We start from the raw sequence: 14,363 nt of genomic DNA on the forward strand, positions 1-14,363 counted from the left end.
TGTCTGTTTTAATGTTGATGCATAACTGATTTAATTCTGAAGAATAACATGTATATGTAGTGTTATTTATTAAAAATACTAAAATGCCTTGCTAATGTTCATTTAGTTTAAATAAGATAACTGAAAATTGGATTTTAATTGGTCAGAAATTTGTTACAACTAGTAACCGACTACTTTCGCATTAACTGGTGGCTTCTTCTTGGTTAGATGAATATACATATAACAGCTTAAAACAAAACGAGCTTAGATTACAAATCAATACATAACTGAAAAATTATAAATACCAAATTCATAGGAACCATTACACAGTACAAATACGTGAAGCGTGGATGCTGGCACTTGGTCAGTCATTGTTAAGCAGGTGCATCCTATAATTAGCTGCAAAATTAAACTGATGCATGGAGAGATCTTATGAGTGATTTCCAGATATCACTGAGGATCATCCCTTGGTTTCTCTTCAGGGTGCCTTGTAAATGGATTACTACTGCAGCTTCTTTTATGTTGTGGGAACTGTAGTCATCTTCTATGTATGGCATAGTACTCCATTCAATGTTATGGTTAGTGTTGGAAAAATGGAATGCTAAACCAGAACTGTCCTCTCTGTTGTTGTTTATGTCTAAAATGTGCTCTTTTTGTCTTATTTCTAGACTTCTTGAAGTTTGTCCAATGTCATTCAGGCCACAAGAATCAAATTTTCAGTTACCTTATTTAAGTATTTAGTGGTCGGGGAAAAAAAAAAAAAAAAAATTGTTCATTTAGTTTTTTTTTTGCAAGTGTTCTCAAATCACAAAACAAAGCATGTTACTCCAATTACACCAATAGTTAACTATACATGATAAAGTTCTCTTAATTGGGATAATTTTATTTCAGTTTAATATGCACAGTATATATGCTAAGCAATGAATGTTTACAGATTAACAAGATACAAGAATATTTAAATTGCTCTCCTTTCTATCTGTAAGATAATTTCTCCTAAATTAGAATTCAGCAGATCTCTTAGTTTGTACTTCATGGTCATCTTCACTTTCCTCTCCTTCCATACCTGCAGTGTTCAATTTTGGTAAACTACGTACAGCTGCTGTCTTTTTGATGGGTCCCTTCTTTGGATCAATCACTCGTTGATCAGGCAGAATGTTTCTAATACCAAAAGTACTATATTACGTTCTTATTTAGCTATGATAAGGACAGAATCTATGAATAAAATATAAGAAATAATTCAAATTTTATTAAATTTTTAAAATGTAGTCCATAAACCTGAAGCCATGCCTTTTTAAATTTGAAAATAATTCCCCCCACACACACATCTCAGAAACCTGTATTGTGTTTGCTTAACTGATAATGAAGTAGCTTTTTTTTTTTTTTTTTTTTTTTTTTTTATAAGAACACTTCAAATTAACTAATGTAATTTTGAAAGAGAAGGGGCTGGCCTGATGCTTTTTTTTTTTTTTTTGCATCTCCCAAACTATTTGTGAGAATTATTACATCTACCAGTAGGATATTTAAGGGAAATTTATTATTATTATAAACCCTTCATGTATTGCAGAAGTAAATGAGAATTCATCTGATCATTATTTCTGAAAAACCAAATAAATAAAATAGAGTTTGAACTATCGCAACATGTTGTTTACCAAGGTTTACAAAATATGATAAATCTATGGAACATTGGCACCAGTGAGGGACTGTCAAGCATATAATATATAAAAAAAAAAAAAAAACTCCGCAGCTCAAATTTGGTATTTTTTTTCAAGTCTCTTCAGTAAGCAGAATGTTGGTCTCACGGTTAGCAATCAAAATCATTTACTACCCAAGTACTTTTATAAACATCCATGCCATAGATCTGCACCAATAGCTTGATGGGAGAAAGAGAGAGTGGATGCTGCCAAAGGGTTAGACATCTCTAACTCAGCCACATTAGATAGAATTGGTGGCTCAAAGTTGTAACTGTCACTAATTTTCATTGTATCATGAGAGGTTTACATAACAAACCCTTTTTGGAACAGTGCAAGTAGGTTAATTGTGTTCTTTGAGCTGTTGACTTTCCAAAAACAGCATGGTAGGTAGTCCAACATCTAATGGTGAAAGTGCCAACCTGAAAATATTCTAAAAAAAAACAGTGAAAAAAAAAATCATCTGCATAGTTGGATGACATTAAATGATGCTGATGTGGGCATAATCATAATGAATAATTTTAGTCTCTTCCTTGAAATATAATGAAGATAAGCTCTTGGAACATAATTTTTAAAATGGGTAGCATTAATTATGATCAGTCAAAAGATTTGAGTTTAATTATTACTGGACCTCCGTGGAGCCTAATTCATCATGGGAGATTCTTACTATCACACACATGCTTATGAAACAGTGGTTTAAACTCATTCTGCTTCTACGCTTGCTCCTTTCAGATGTAAAATATGAGAATATTTTACATCTCAGAGAAGAACTAGAGGAATAAGTGAGTGAGAAGTTTTTATCATTTTTTATTTAGGTGAAGAGGGATGAGTGAGTTTTGATGATTTTTGGTACATGAGCAACTTATGGTCATATGGTACAAAGTTAGTACTTAAATAACAAGTTTTTAAGAGCAATATAAGAATAGTACTGTATATAAAAATATATAATGATAAAGTTATATGTACATAGACGAATAATGTTTCTAAATAAAATTTTACATGTTAAATATTGTGTAAAAATTGAAGATTTCACGATCCAGATAAAATGAGTGTACAAGGTATGATCACAAAGTGAATGTTATAATTCAAGGAAGTTTGATTTCTATTTGTATTTTGGTTAATAATTTTCAAAGTAGTAGTCTTCTTGTCTTGCCACACATTTGTCCCAACCACTTTTTGAAAAAATTCTGTAAATATTTTAGTTTTTTTAGGTGCATTGTTATGGCAGGTCACAGGGTGCAAAATAAGGCAGATGTGGGCATATGTTTTTTTTAAATGACAGGGACCATTGAATAAGAACTATTAACTTGCTTCTGTGGTCTTCTTTGATGCACATCATTCCACCAACATTCCAGTATTGCTCCTTTAAAATATTCAGAGTTGACTGTAGTGTCTCTATGTACATGTGATTCCTCTCAGCTTTGCTTTTTCTCTGATAGATTGAGCACTGCAACTATATTCACTGTGCCTTGTATAAGCCTCTGACAGATGGCAAAAAAAAAAGTAGTGAAAAAATTACTGCACTCATTAAAATAACAAGGAGAGTTGATTAAAAAATGAATAGTTAAACAGAATCACAGTACTCATACATGTTATCACTCCTGAATGACCTATGTGCAGCCAAGAAATAACAAACTTCCTCTGTATGGTCCCTGTGTAAACTTGACTGCCATTATTTAATTTCAGGCATAATCTAAACATTTATTGTTAGTGTTACTGTATGAGTTGACCAAGCTGCAACATCTGCAGCCCCATTTCTCTTAATTCCTAATGTGGCTTAGGAATTCAACAGAGGCAAATGTCCTGTCAGAATATCATTATTTGATGATGTTGATTTGACAGAGCAGTGGATGTAGGTGGCATACCAGACTTTTTAGTACCTAAAGAAAACTTGATAAATCAATATAAATGATACCCCTTTGGTAACATTTCGGTTTGTTATGGTTTGGTGCAAGCTTTATGGCATGCAACTCAGCAGCATAGTTGCTATATTCTGGGGATCTGATTAGATATGCTATCAAGGAAGACAATGGCAGATTTGACTAAACTTCTGATTTTGAATCATCTGCATAGACAGGTAGAAAATCAGAATATTTTGCTGTGTGTTTTAAAGATGTACTAGTACTCACAGGAATGATTGGTATATTATCCTAGATTGTTTCAATGAAAATAGAAACCCATTTGAAAAAAATCCACTTTGGTAGATGATCAATGGATTCTCGTAGAAAGGCTTAAATGTTGGTTATACATGCTTACTAAATAACTTAAGGAAATTACAATGTACGATAGAATATATATTAAATTAAACTTTAATATATTTCCAATATTTTGGCAACGTCACGTTGCCATCTTCAAAGGAATTTACAATAAAGACACATGCATGCAGGCACTAAACAGTAAATGACAAACGAAGCGAGGAAGCTATGATTTTCCTAAAAGTCATGGTGGTGCCCCCTAGCAGGCTATGTAGGTATTCTTGGCTGTTGGGCTGAAGGTCTCCTGATGTAAGCCTCCCACATTTGGTGAGGCTTACATCAGGAGATCAGCTGAATCCACGAATAGTCTTTCAAATTTGAGCTTGCTATGGTGTATTATTGTGGCTTTCTTCCACCGTATTCTGTGGCGTTGTATCCAGAGCATGGTCTGCAAGACCAGAGTGGCTGTACTGGTGAAACCGGATGTAGTCCTTGCGTTCTGAAATTCTGATATTTGCTGTCATGCCTGTTTGGCCAAAGTAGGATAACTTACAGCTGCAAGGGACCCAGTATACACCAGGTTGGTCTAGGGGGAGTGGTTGGTCTTTAGTGGAGTGGATAAGGGATGCCAATTTTCTAATTGGCATCCCTTATCCACTGAAATAACGCTGAAATACTGGAAATATATTAAAGTTTAATTTAATGTATATTCTATTGTACGTTGTAATTTCCTTAAGTTATTTAGTAAGCACGATCAATAGATTGCTGCAACTTTTTCTGACTCATATGACAAAATATGGAGGACACTCATAGTTGGAAGTTGTTTTGTTATTGAGTTAACTCTGACTACAAATAGTATAAAAGTGGGACTCTCTCTCCCTTGAAGGTAGGGTTGGGTAAGAGTGAGATTTCACTCAGACATGGAAGATTTCGATAGAAAGTTTATGATGAAAAGAAGCAGGTTTTCTCTCAGACCAAAGATGAATATTTTTTTTGGCGTAGCATATCCATGTCAAAGAAAACAGATGCTAAGTGTTCTTGTTTTAGGAAAGCATCCCTAATATTTGTTCCAAGTTTTATTGAATGTAATGCAGAACAAATTCTACAGCAAGCCAGATTGTGTCCCGGAAAAAGTTTGTTGCTCTCCAGAAATTGTCAAAGAGGAGAATTAACTATTTCCGAAGGATTTATGGCAGTCCCATGACATACGTTATGAGAGATGACATTCGTTGCCATCTTGTAATGAATGTCATCTGGTCTTACAGCAGTTCATCAACATTGAAGCAAAGTAGCTTTCGGTTTATTCTTGCATGGTGGCCTGTTATAAATTTCCAGACCATTCAAAGTGAACAGAATTTGACTCTTTTTAGGGTCAGGAAGTAAGAAGATACTGTCAATATTTTAGCAGAGCTCTTCCTGAGACTATCTTGCAATTGCTTTAGGGAGAGCAACTGTGCATCCATTCTGTTACAGGATTAAAATTAGTATATCATACCTAGATTTTGTTCCAAAACCCCTTTGGCATTGGTTGATCTGCTGATAGAAGTTCAAAATGGATCCATGGGTCCTTCTGGCTCTGATGGCAGATATGTTGTGCTCAGCTGCAAGTACATTTAAAAGCATTTGAGCTTCGTGGTTTATGCAGAAGATATCTCAAGCTTTGTTCTGGTCTTTCTTGTCTGCTGTACATCCCAAATTCCATCACAATTTAGAGAAATGATGGTTTGGGTACTGCACTTGTAGCAACTAGTACTGTACACCATGCAACATGATTTACTATTCTGTTTGTTGAGGAGAGGAACAAACTGGTGCAGAATTAAATTCAGCTAAGGATGAGAAAACATACCAGTCATCTTGATCAATTTTCCATTGTGATATCTGTGATGAAGAATATGGTTGCCCATATCAGAGATTGGATTATGGGAAAATGATTGCTCTCTTAGATGTTATTTTCTATTTCCCACTTGAACAGTTTCACTACTATTGACTTAGCGGATTGCTAAGTCAATAGTAGTGAATATTCTGGTAAGTGTGAGGAATGTCATTTCAATGTTTAAGACAAAAGACTATTGTTACTGAGCATGCCTTAACAATCTAGTTTGTGCACTACTACCCCACAGACTATTATGGACATTTAAATTTCCTATTAGAAGGGGGTAGGGAGGAAAGAAACTACAAAATGACATAATCAAGAGGTCAACTTGGAATTTATGTGCACCAAATGGTAGATAGGTGCAGCACACTGTAATAAAAGATTCTCCTGAGAGACTAATGGTAACTGCAACCTATATAGAGCTTAAAATACTGATATTCTAGTCGTGTTTTTTTTTTAGTATTCAAATGCCGTTATTGACCTGAGAATACTAGTTTTTCAGTAATAAATATTTATTCACAAGAAGTTTTTAAAATTGACAACACAATAAATCATTAGTATTACTGAATTTGCAACTGATGGATTGTTATAAACAGTACAAATGTAATGGAAACCTGAAAACAAAACTTGGAACCCATTTACTAGTTTGTTGCACACAAAAAAGTAAATATTGCATAAATTATAAAATTTATTAACAAGAAATTATTATAGAAAATGGTCTTAAAGATACTGAATCACATTATTCTCCTTGTAATAATAAGTTTAGAATTTTTAGAAGCTCACCAAACAAACATGATAAAATATTTACAAAGGTATACTGCAGCAGAATTTGATAAAGAAATTGTATCCATCGCAATTATATACTCATTGGAACAGTTCATGTCAGAAAGTTACTTTGAGTTGATATACTATGTGCAGAAACTTGAATAAATTTAGATTCAAGCATTAATTTCTGTGAGGATGAATGAATTCATATGTAGCTATAACTACACTAATGCCTATAAAGTTAGTGGTCGATGTGCTGTGCTGCAAAAAGGCATATCGTTTAACTTTAGATGCTGTCATAAAATTTATGATGAAAATTCTAAAATGACATGGAAACTGAATTTCACAATGTACTTGTTTATCATAGGTTCTTCGATAATCACAATGTGGAGCACAAAATGAGATGACAGTGAATTGTTTCTCAGACTATTATATGGGCTTTTTCCTCCTGAAAACTCTGGTTTTTCATCCTGCATACAGAAAAATCAGTCTTCAGAACACATACAATTTACAGACAAAAAACACTATTGTTGGTGCTGATGGACGATAGATGATGTCGATGGTAGTAATGTCGTAGCTGGAGAATTAAGTAGTAGTGGGGAGAATGAGATGTATTTAGCAAAACAGAGTAGTGTGCCCTCTGACAATGAATCCTTGGACTCCCTGGAGGTGTCACGTAATAATAATAATAATACTCTAGCAAAAGTTATACTTTATTTAATAAAAACGTTTTCCTTCAGAAAATGACGAACAGAATTCACCTTAGAAGACCAACATAGAACCAACATGGAAAAGAATTTGCAGGACACCAATTTAACATTGGTGTCCTGCAAATTCTTTCCAAAATAAGTTGTCTGACTACGCAATGTAAAACTTATAAATTGTTTATTTCTGAAATTTTCCATTTCTGTCTTGTGGCTGTAACTCATTGATCTTTAAATTCAGAGCAAATCTCCTTCCCTGGAAAACTGAGAAATAATTGGTAATAATTATTACTGAAATAATGTATTTCCCCAATAGATGGTGCTTGAAGGAGTTGCAGTGGGTGAGTGAAATCCATTCCCATATTGTGTCAACAAAAGGCAAAGATTGTAACTACGACCAAGTTTAAATTGCTGTATGAAAGATATGGTGTCGGTTTACAAAGGCCCCACACAATAAGTACTTTGTACTTTCCATGAAAATATCTTAGCATTTTATAGATGAGACTACCAACAGTGTGTGTGTGATCTAAATCAGTATCGTTATTTTCCTCAAAACAGAAGTGGAAGTCTATGATTCATTGAAAACTGCAGATCATTTAACATTGAAACAACGATTCATTAATTGTAAGAATTACATATTTTTAAGATGCCAATACTTGAGGTAGAAAGAACCACAACATAAGCCACCTTTCCATATTTCAAAAACTGAAATGTGGAAATACAGCCTGAGTGAATGATATTATCAATTTCCTTATATGTACTCTTGGGGGATGTTCAGGCTACCATGACAGCAATACATGATTCAGTTTAAATTATTATTAATCTCCTATCAATGATTTTCCTCCAAATTAGTCTATTACTTGTCAGTGTTCCAATATGTTTAGCATTTCATTCTTTTAAGGCCTTTCTGACTGAATCAGTCTATTTAGATTTTGGTCTTTTTCCTGCCATCTTGGTATCAAACACCTGTTTTGTTAACCATTCTTCTCCCATTTTGTTTAAGTGACCATACCACCTACGATTAGCTCTGCTCACATATTCTTGAATGCCAAGAATGTGAAGTTCCTTCTTAATATCTTCATTTTTAATATGATTCTATAATTGATGCCATCTATTCATATCAGCAATTTTTCTCAGAACTCTCATATCTTTGGGATGTAACTGATCAAGTACTTTATTTCTAACCTAACTTTCAGATCCATAACTTAAAACTGTCTTGTATAGTGTTTAGCATTTTGGCTGATTTCTCTCTTATTCCATACAAATTTATTCATCTGACTCCTCACAATGCAGCTAAGATATACCACTTTCTTTCATAATGCAATCCATATAGATGATATATAAAAATGAAGATAATGTGCATCCTTGTCTTATCCCTGATTTACATCAAACCATCTTCCTGTATTTCCTTCAGTTCTGTTGATTTACAACTTAAATTATAGATTGTGTTGTTCTGTATGTTCCATTTACCCAATATAATTCTAGTGTTTTAAAAGCTTTTCTCTGGACATGAGAAAAAGACTCATGAACTAAATAACTTGGACACTAAGAAGTCTTCTGATCCTAATGGCTTCTCTCCAGTTGTTCTTAAACACTGTGTTCAGAGCTAACAACTGTCCTGCATTGTCTCTACAATCTATTATACGCAGCTGGTACTGATTCCAGTGCATGGAAGCAATCTTATATCCCTCTTATTCCAAAAAAAAAAAAAAGGGGAGACAGAAGTCTACATCCGACTACTAGAAAACTGCTACCACCTCTGTCCTCTCCAAAATCTTCTTTTTATCATGGATTTTAGGCTAAGTGGCTTGTTCCATTCTCATGCCATTGCTTTCTTGGTCTTCCAATTCTTTTTCCACTTATTTTATATATAAGTATAGTATTTTTGGCAGTCTGCTATTGTCCATTCAATTCAACTTTTTGTTTATATTTACTTATATAGTGGTTGACTGGTTTTTTATTCAGGGATTGTAAAATTTCTACATTTGTTTTATGGTCCCACTTGGTATATCCAGCTGTTTTTCTGAGAAATTTCATTTCTACTGTTTGAATTTTTTCATTCATTTTTTATGATCCATGTTTCACTTCCATATAATAAAGTTAGTGTAGACAGAACATTATTGTATATATTATATTATTCTAATGTTGCTTCCCCCTGTTAAAGGTTAATGGGAAACCAACAGTACATTTCATACCATGGGCAGGCTAGTGATATATATATATTTTTTCTCTATTTTTATAATTTTTTTATCACTTATTTTTCGCCTAGTCCAGAAACCCTGCTGTAGTAACCAAACACTGAAATTTCAGACTTCCAATAAGTGGCATGGTGATCTCACACTAGGCGACGACTGATTCTGGTATGTTTCTGTACCAAGGATGGCTTAAATATTAATTATGCCATTTACTTTAACAAAATTTGATATTTTAATGTGTGTATCTTAAAAAAGACATTAAGATTTAGTTGTTTATATCTAGGCCTGTAGCTCAGAAGTACTACTTGCATCTTCTGTAACTAGCTACCCAAAGCTAGACTTGAGTTCAAGTCTAATTACCAATTGGAGGAAATTTTTCTAAGCCTTTCTTCGACTGGTTCCTGAGTTGGTCGATCTCTGGTATGGACAAATGGCTTTTTTTTTTCCCTCCTGGAAGCTCAATAAAATTGGCTGTAGAACCCACAGTATTTCAGACAAGAACATATACTGTTAGGATTAGGTACCAAGAGATGGCAGCACTTGTTTGCCAGTCACTTCATGGGGTGCCACTTATAATTAGTAATAGTCTTGGGCCAGCTATCTTGATTTGCTACTGGTGAAGATTTAACTGCCCACACAATTTCCAAAAGCTAGACAGGGTCAAAGAAAGCCTTGCCTACTCCCTATAAGGGAATAAAGGCATTAGCTCATTATATTTTTTAATGCCTATACAGTGTCTCCCCCCTATCCTTGGTTTCAGTTATGGAAAATTCCAGAAATAAATAATTCATAAATTTTAAATTGTACGGCATTCTGAGTAGCACGATTAAATCTCGCATAATTCAACCTGGGATGTGAATCATCCCTTTGTCCAGCATATACATGCTGTACTGTATATGCTACGGATGCAGACCCTAATCTGGACATAATGTAGTGCCTGAAATCATTCACTACTGCTAGTGTAATAGCATTCATCAAAGCTACAGTGGATGAATTAAAACCAGAAACTATAAATGCCTGCTGGAAAAACATATGAAGTCGTATTCATGATTTTATAGGCTTTCCAGGGATTGATGGAGAAGGTAGAAACATCATTCACATAGCAAGACAAGTTAGTACTTCTTAATCATTCCTCCACTTCTTCATGAAGAAGTGGAGGAACATATTGAAGGCCATCAAGATGTGTTAGCAAATGAGGAATTAGAAGAACTTGTTGAGTCACCTACAGAGGAAGATGAAGAAAGTGAAGTAGAACCAACAATGTGGACACTATTGAAATTTGCTGAAGTGTTTCAAATTGCACAGACATTAAAAGACAAAATTATGGAATGTACCATTAAAATCACCCGTATGATCACTGCAGAACTACAACTTCTGCAGCAACACTGAGTTAAAAAGAAAGAGACAACTTCCGATTACAATGTTCTTCCAAAAGGTTTTGGCCAAAAAAACTCAACTGACGAGGATCTAACCATTAATATTGTCTGTTCTTGACATCCAGCCATCAAAACTGCTCAATGTTCCTCTTCTGCCATATCAGAAGGTCAATAGTAACCTATTAAACTTTATCATAGGTATGTATAGGGTTCAATTCTTTCTGCGGTTTCAGGCATCCACTGGAAGTCTTGAAACATATCCCCCCCCACAGATAAAGGAGAGAACTACTGTATCTTTTTCATCTTCATATGAGTCACATCCCAGGCATTTTAAAGTATTTACATGCTCTGATATTTTATTATCTATCACTATTTTATTTCTTATTGGGATTTCTCCTTGGAAAGCCATAATTTTTGTCTCATATTACATTGTTCTGAAATGTCATTTAATGATTTATATAATAATAGTGTATCTATCTTTATTTGTGGGTTTATTTGTATCCAAATAGGTTATGCTGTTCCAAATTATCATAATTTTATTTATATATATAAAAAAAAAAATCAGAGGTGATGGGAAACATACTCCTCTTGATTTCTTCTAATTTAACTGCTATTTTATTTTATATGTATATTTCTTGAATAGACTAAGAGCCAGTTTGGTAAATTTAGATTGGTTAATATTTTAAATAATTTGTCTATTAATTTTATCAAAGGCTTTTTCAAAATCAATGTAACGTGTGTTTCTTTTTGAAATTCGCTTTGCTTTTCAATTAATATTTTTAGGGAGAAAATAGTCTATGCAAGATTGGCCTCTTTGGAATCCATTCTGTTCTTACTGTAGTTAGTCCTCTACAATATAATATTGTTTAGTTTCTCCTTTAATATTCCTGCATATATTTTTTGTACCCTGCATTTAGTAGACTAATTCCCTTACATTTATTGCAGTCATCTTTATTTCCTTTTTTATAAATTGGGATAACCAGTGCTTTTTCCCCCCAGTGTTTGAAGTTTTAACAGAAATCCAGATCATGTTAAAGAATTTTGAAAGGCTTTTATTAAATTTTTCACCTGCATTTTTGCAGTTTCATGTTTATATTGTCTTCTCCTGGTGTTTTCCTGTTTTTCATATTATTTGTTTTATTTTTTTAGTGCTGGATTCATAATATTTTCTGTTAGATCATTCTTCGTTGTATAAAATTTTGCATTTTTTATCATGAGTCCAGAGATTTTGAAAATGTTACCCATTTTTCTAAATCTATTGTTTGTATTTTTACATTTTACAAAATGGTTCCATATCTCTCTATTTTTTTACTTACTCATTGTTTTCCAATTGCACTATTTCTTTTGTAGTCTATTTTTGCTTCTAATGTCTTGGAATTCAGCCATTTCTGGTAACTTTTTTTTTTGTTCCACTTTCATAGTTTTCTTTTCCTATTCCATTTACTCTTTATTTCTAAGCTTTCTGTTGCTTCTTTTGTCAGGATTTGTTTCAGATTTCACATTCCTCTTCTATGTTATTTTATTCATGTATGTCACCATCATCAAATTCCTGACATGTATCCTCAAATGAAAAACTTACATCACCACTAACTTCCTATCAACAATTTTCCTCCAAATCAATCTGTTGCCTGTCAAAACTCCAGCTTTATCAGATCTTATATTTTTGTCTTCTAAGCCACTATTTACTGTATCAATCCACTTATATCTTGGTCTTCCTCTGGGGTATTTTTCCTGCCAACCTGGCAGAGAACACTTGTTTTGCTAATCTTTCTTCACTCATTCTGTTTAAGTGACCATACCACCTGAGATTAGCTCTGCTAACGCATTCCTGGATGCTGACAATGTCAAGTTCTTTCCAAATATCCTCGTTTTTAATATGATATTGCCATTGATGCCATCAGTTCATGCTTATACTCCTTCTCAGGACTCTCATATCTGCGGTCTCTAGTCTTTGGTCAAGTGTTTTACTTCTGACCCAGCTCTCAGATCCATAAGTTAAAACTGGTTTGAACACTGTCTTGTATACAGCTAATTTAGTGTTCCGACTAATTTCTCTCTTATTCCATATGAATTTATTCAATTGACTTCCTACCAAACCAGCTTCGTTGATTATGTTATCTATTTCTATATTGAATTTACCATCTTCACTAAAAATCGTGCCTAAGTAGCTGAAATGTTTTACTTGTTCCACAGGTTTTCCATTCACAACACAGTTGACATTTTCAATGATTCTGCCTAATTTCAATGTCTTTGTCTTTTTAATGCTGACCTTCATACCATATCTATTACAACAGTTATTCAATTTAGTCAGAGAATCTTGCAGACTAGTAGCGGATTTATTTAGAAGTATAACATCATCCGCATAAAGCAAAGAGCTGACATTAACATCTCCAATTTTGATATCGTGTTTAATACCACTTTCCTTCATAATGTGATCCATATAGATAATGAATAACAGAGGGCATTCGTATATAATAATAATTATTATTTTATTTATTTATTTATTTTGATGAAGTTTAAAATAAATTTAAAATTAATAGTTAAAACCACAGAAAATAAATTTAAAATTTGAAGCATCAAAACCAATATAATTAACTAATAGTAAATATAACTTACAGATATTTAAGATGGCGAGGACATTTAGCAATAGATCCACTGTCACTCGACTCAAAGGATTTTAGTCGATTACGCATAGCTTCGAGATTAAGCATTGCTTCAGTTATTTCAGTCATGTAAGCTTTCCGGGTGTCATTATATTTGTGGAAGGTCTGAACAAAAAATGGAAACAGAATTTTGAACACTAGTGCAACTTTCAAAATTTGAGTTAATTTGGTTTTTTGGCATATATTTACAAAACCTGATGTAAGATATATCAGTAAAAATGAATGTACTTAAAGTTTTATTTTTTTTCCTGGCAAATGAAATCATCATTAAAGAATTCATATAAGTACTGGTGCAGTATGTTGAATTAAATAATTTGTAATGCTTAATGAAATGTTAAGTTACAAATAATTAGTCAGAGAGACTGAAATTATGGAGTTTAGGCTATTGATATGATCTTTATACTTTGCTGATTGACATAGTCTGAAGATTTTTGGTTCAGTTTGATGACACATCTCTGTTTATTAATATTCCTATCTAAGACAATTCTACTGCTAGAAAACAAATTTCCACCAGATATTACTGTCCTCTTCTCACATGTGTTGCAGCAGAATTTTTTCATGCTAGAAAATAAGGATACAGCTATGGGTATTCCACTTTCCCCAAACAGCAAACATTTTCATGGAATCATTTTGGCAAATAGCTCTCAATTTCTCCTCTTTTAAAACAAAAGGTATGACTCATATATATTGATGATATACACTGCTTTGAAAGAAGTCAAATGAACACCATAGTGGGGAACAAACAGCCATGTCACCCAGCTTAATAAGATGTAGGACCTCCTTTTGTTGCGATCCTACAGCAATCCTATGGGGCAAAGTTTCACAGTTGTATGATAGCAGTTGTTGGGAATTTTGGACCATTCTTCCTGTAGGCATGTAACGAGGTCCTGGACTATTTTGTGGGTGCAGATGTCTCTTGACCTCA

General features: G+C 33.5%; 1 protein-coding gene across 4 annotated transcripts in view; it reads right to left on the reverse strand.

Annotated features, from left to right (window-relative positions):
* Positions 1 to 841: 841 nt before the first annotated feature.
* LOC150097944 (coiled-coil domain-containing protein 169-like) overlaps positions 842 to 14,363 on the reverse strand; it is a 113,735-nt gene continuing 100,213 nt past the window's right edge. For 3 of the 4 annotated variants that reach the window (XM_090406017.1, XM_090406018.1, XM_090406019.1), the window contains exons 6-7: positions 13,392 to 13,543; positions 842 to 1,152 (exon numbers count right to left, since the gene is read on the reverse strand). In XM_090406017.1, the coding sequence (XP_090262143.1) occupies positions 978 to 1,152; positions 13,392 to 13,543 (327 nt within the window). In that variant the 3' untranslated portion in view covers positions 842 to 977. The remainder of the gene's footprint in view (positions 1,153 to 13,391; positions 13,544 to 14,363) is intronic. The other variant, XM_090406021.1, reaches the window with a different exon arrangement.

The sequence above is a fragment of the Typopeltis vanoorti genome, chromosome 16, assembly GCF_054136105.1.
Source record: "Typopeltis vanoorti isolate ZY-2024b chromosome 16, IOZ_Tvanoo_1.0, whole genome shotgun sequence".
NCBI lineage: Eukaryota > Metazoa > Arthropoda > Arachnida > Uropygi > Thelyphonidae > Typopeltis > Typopeltis vanoorti.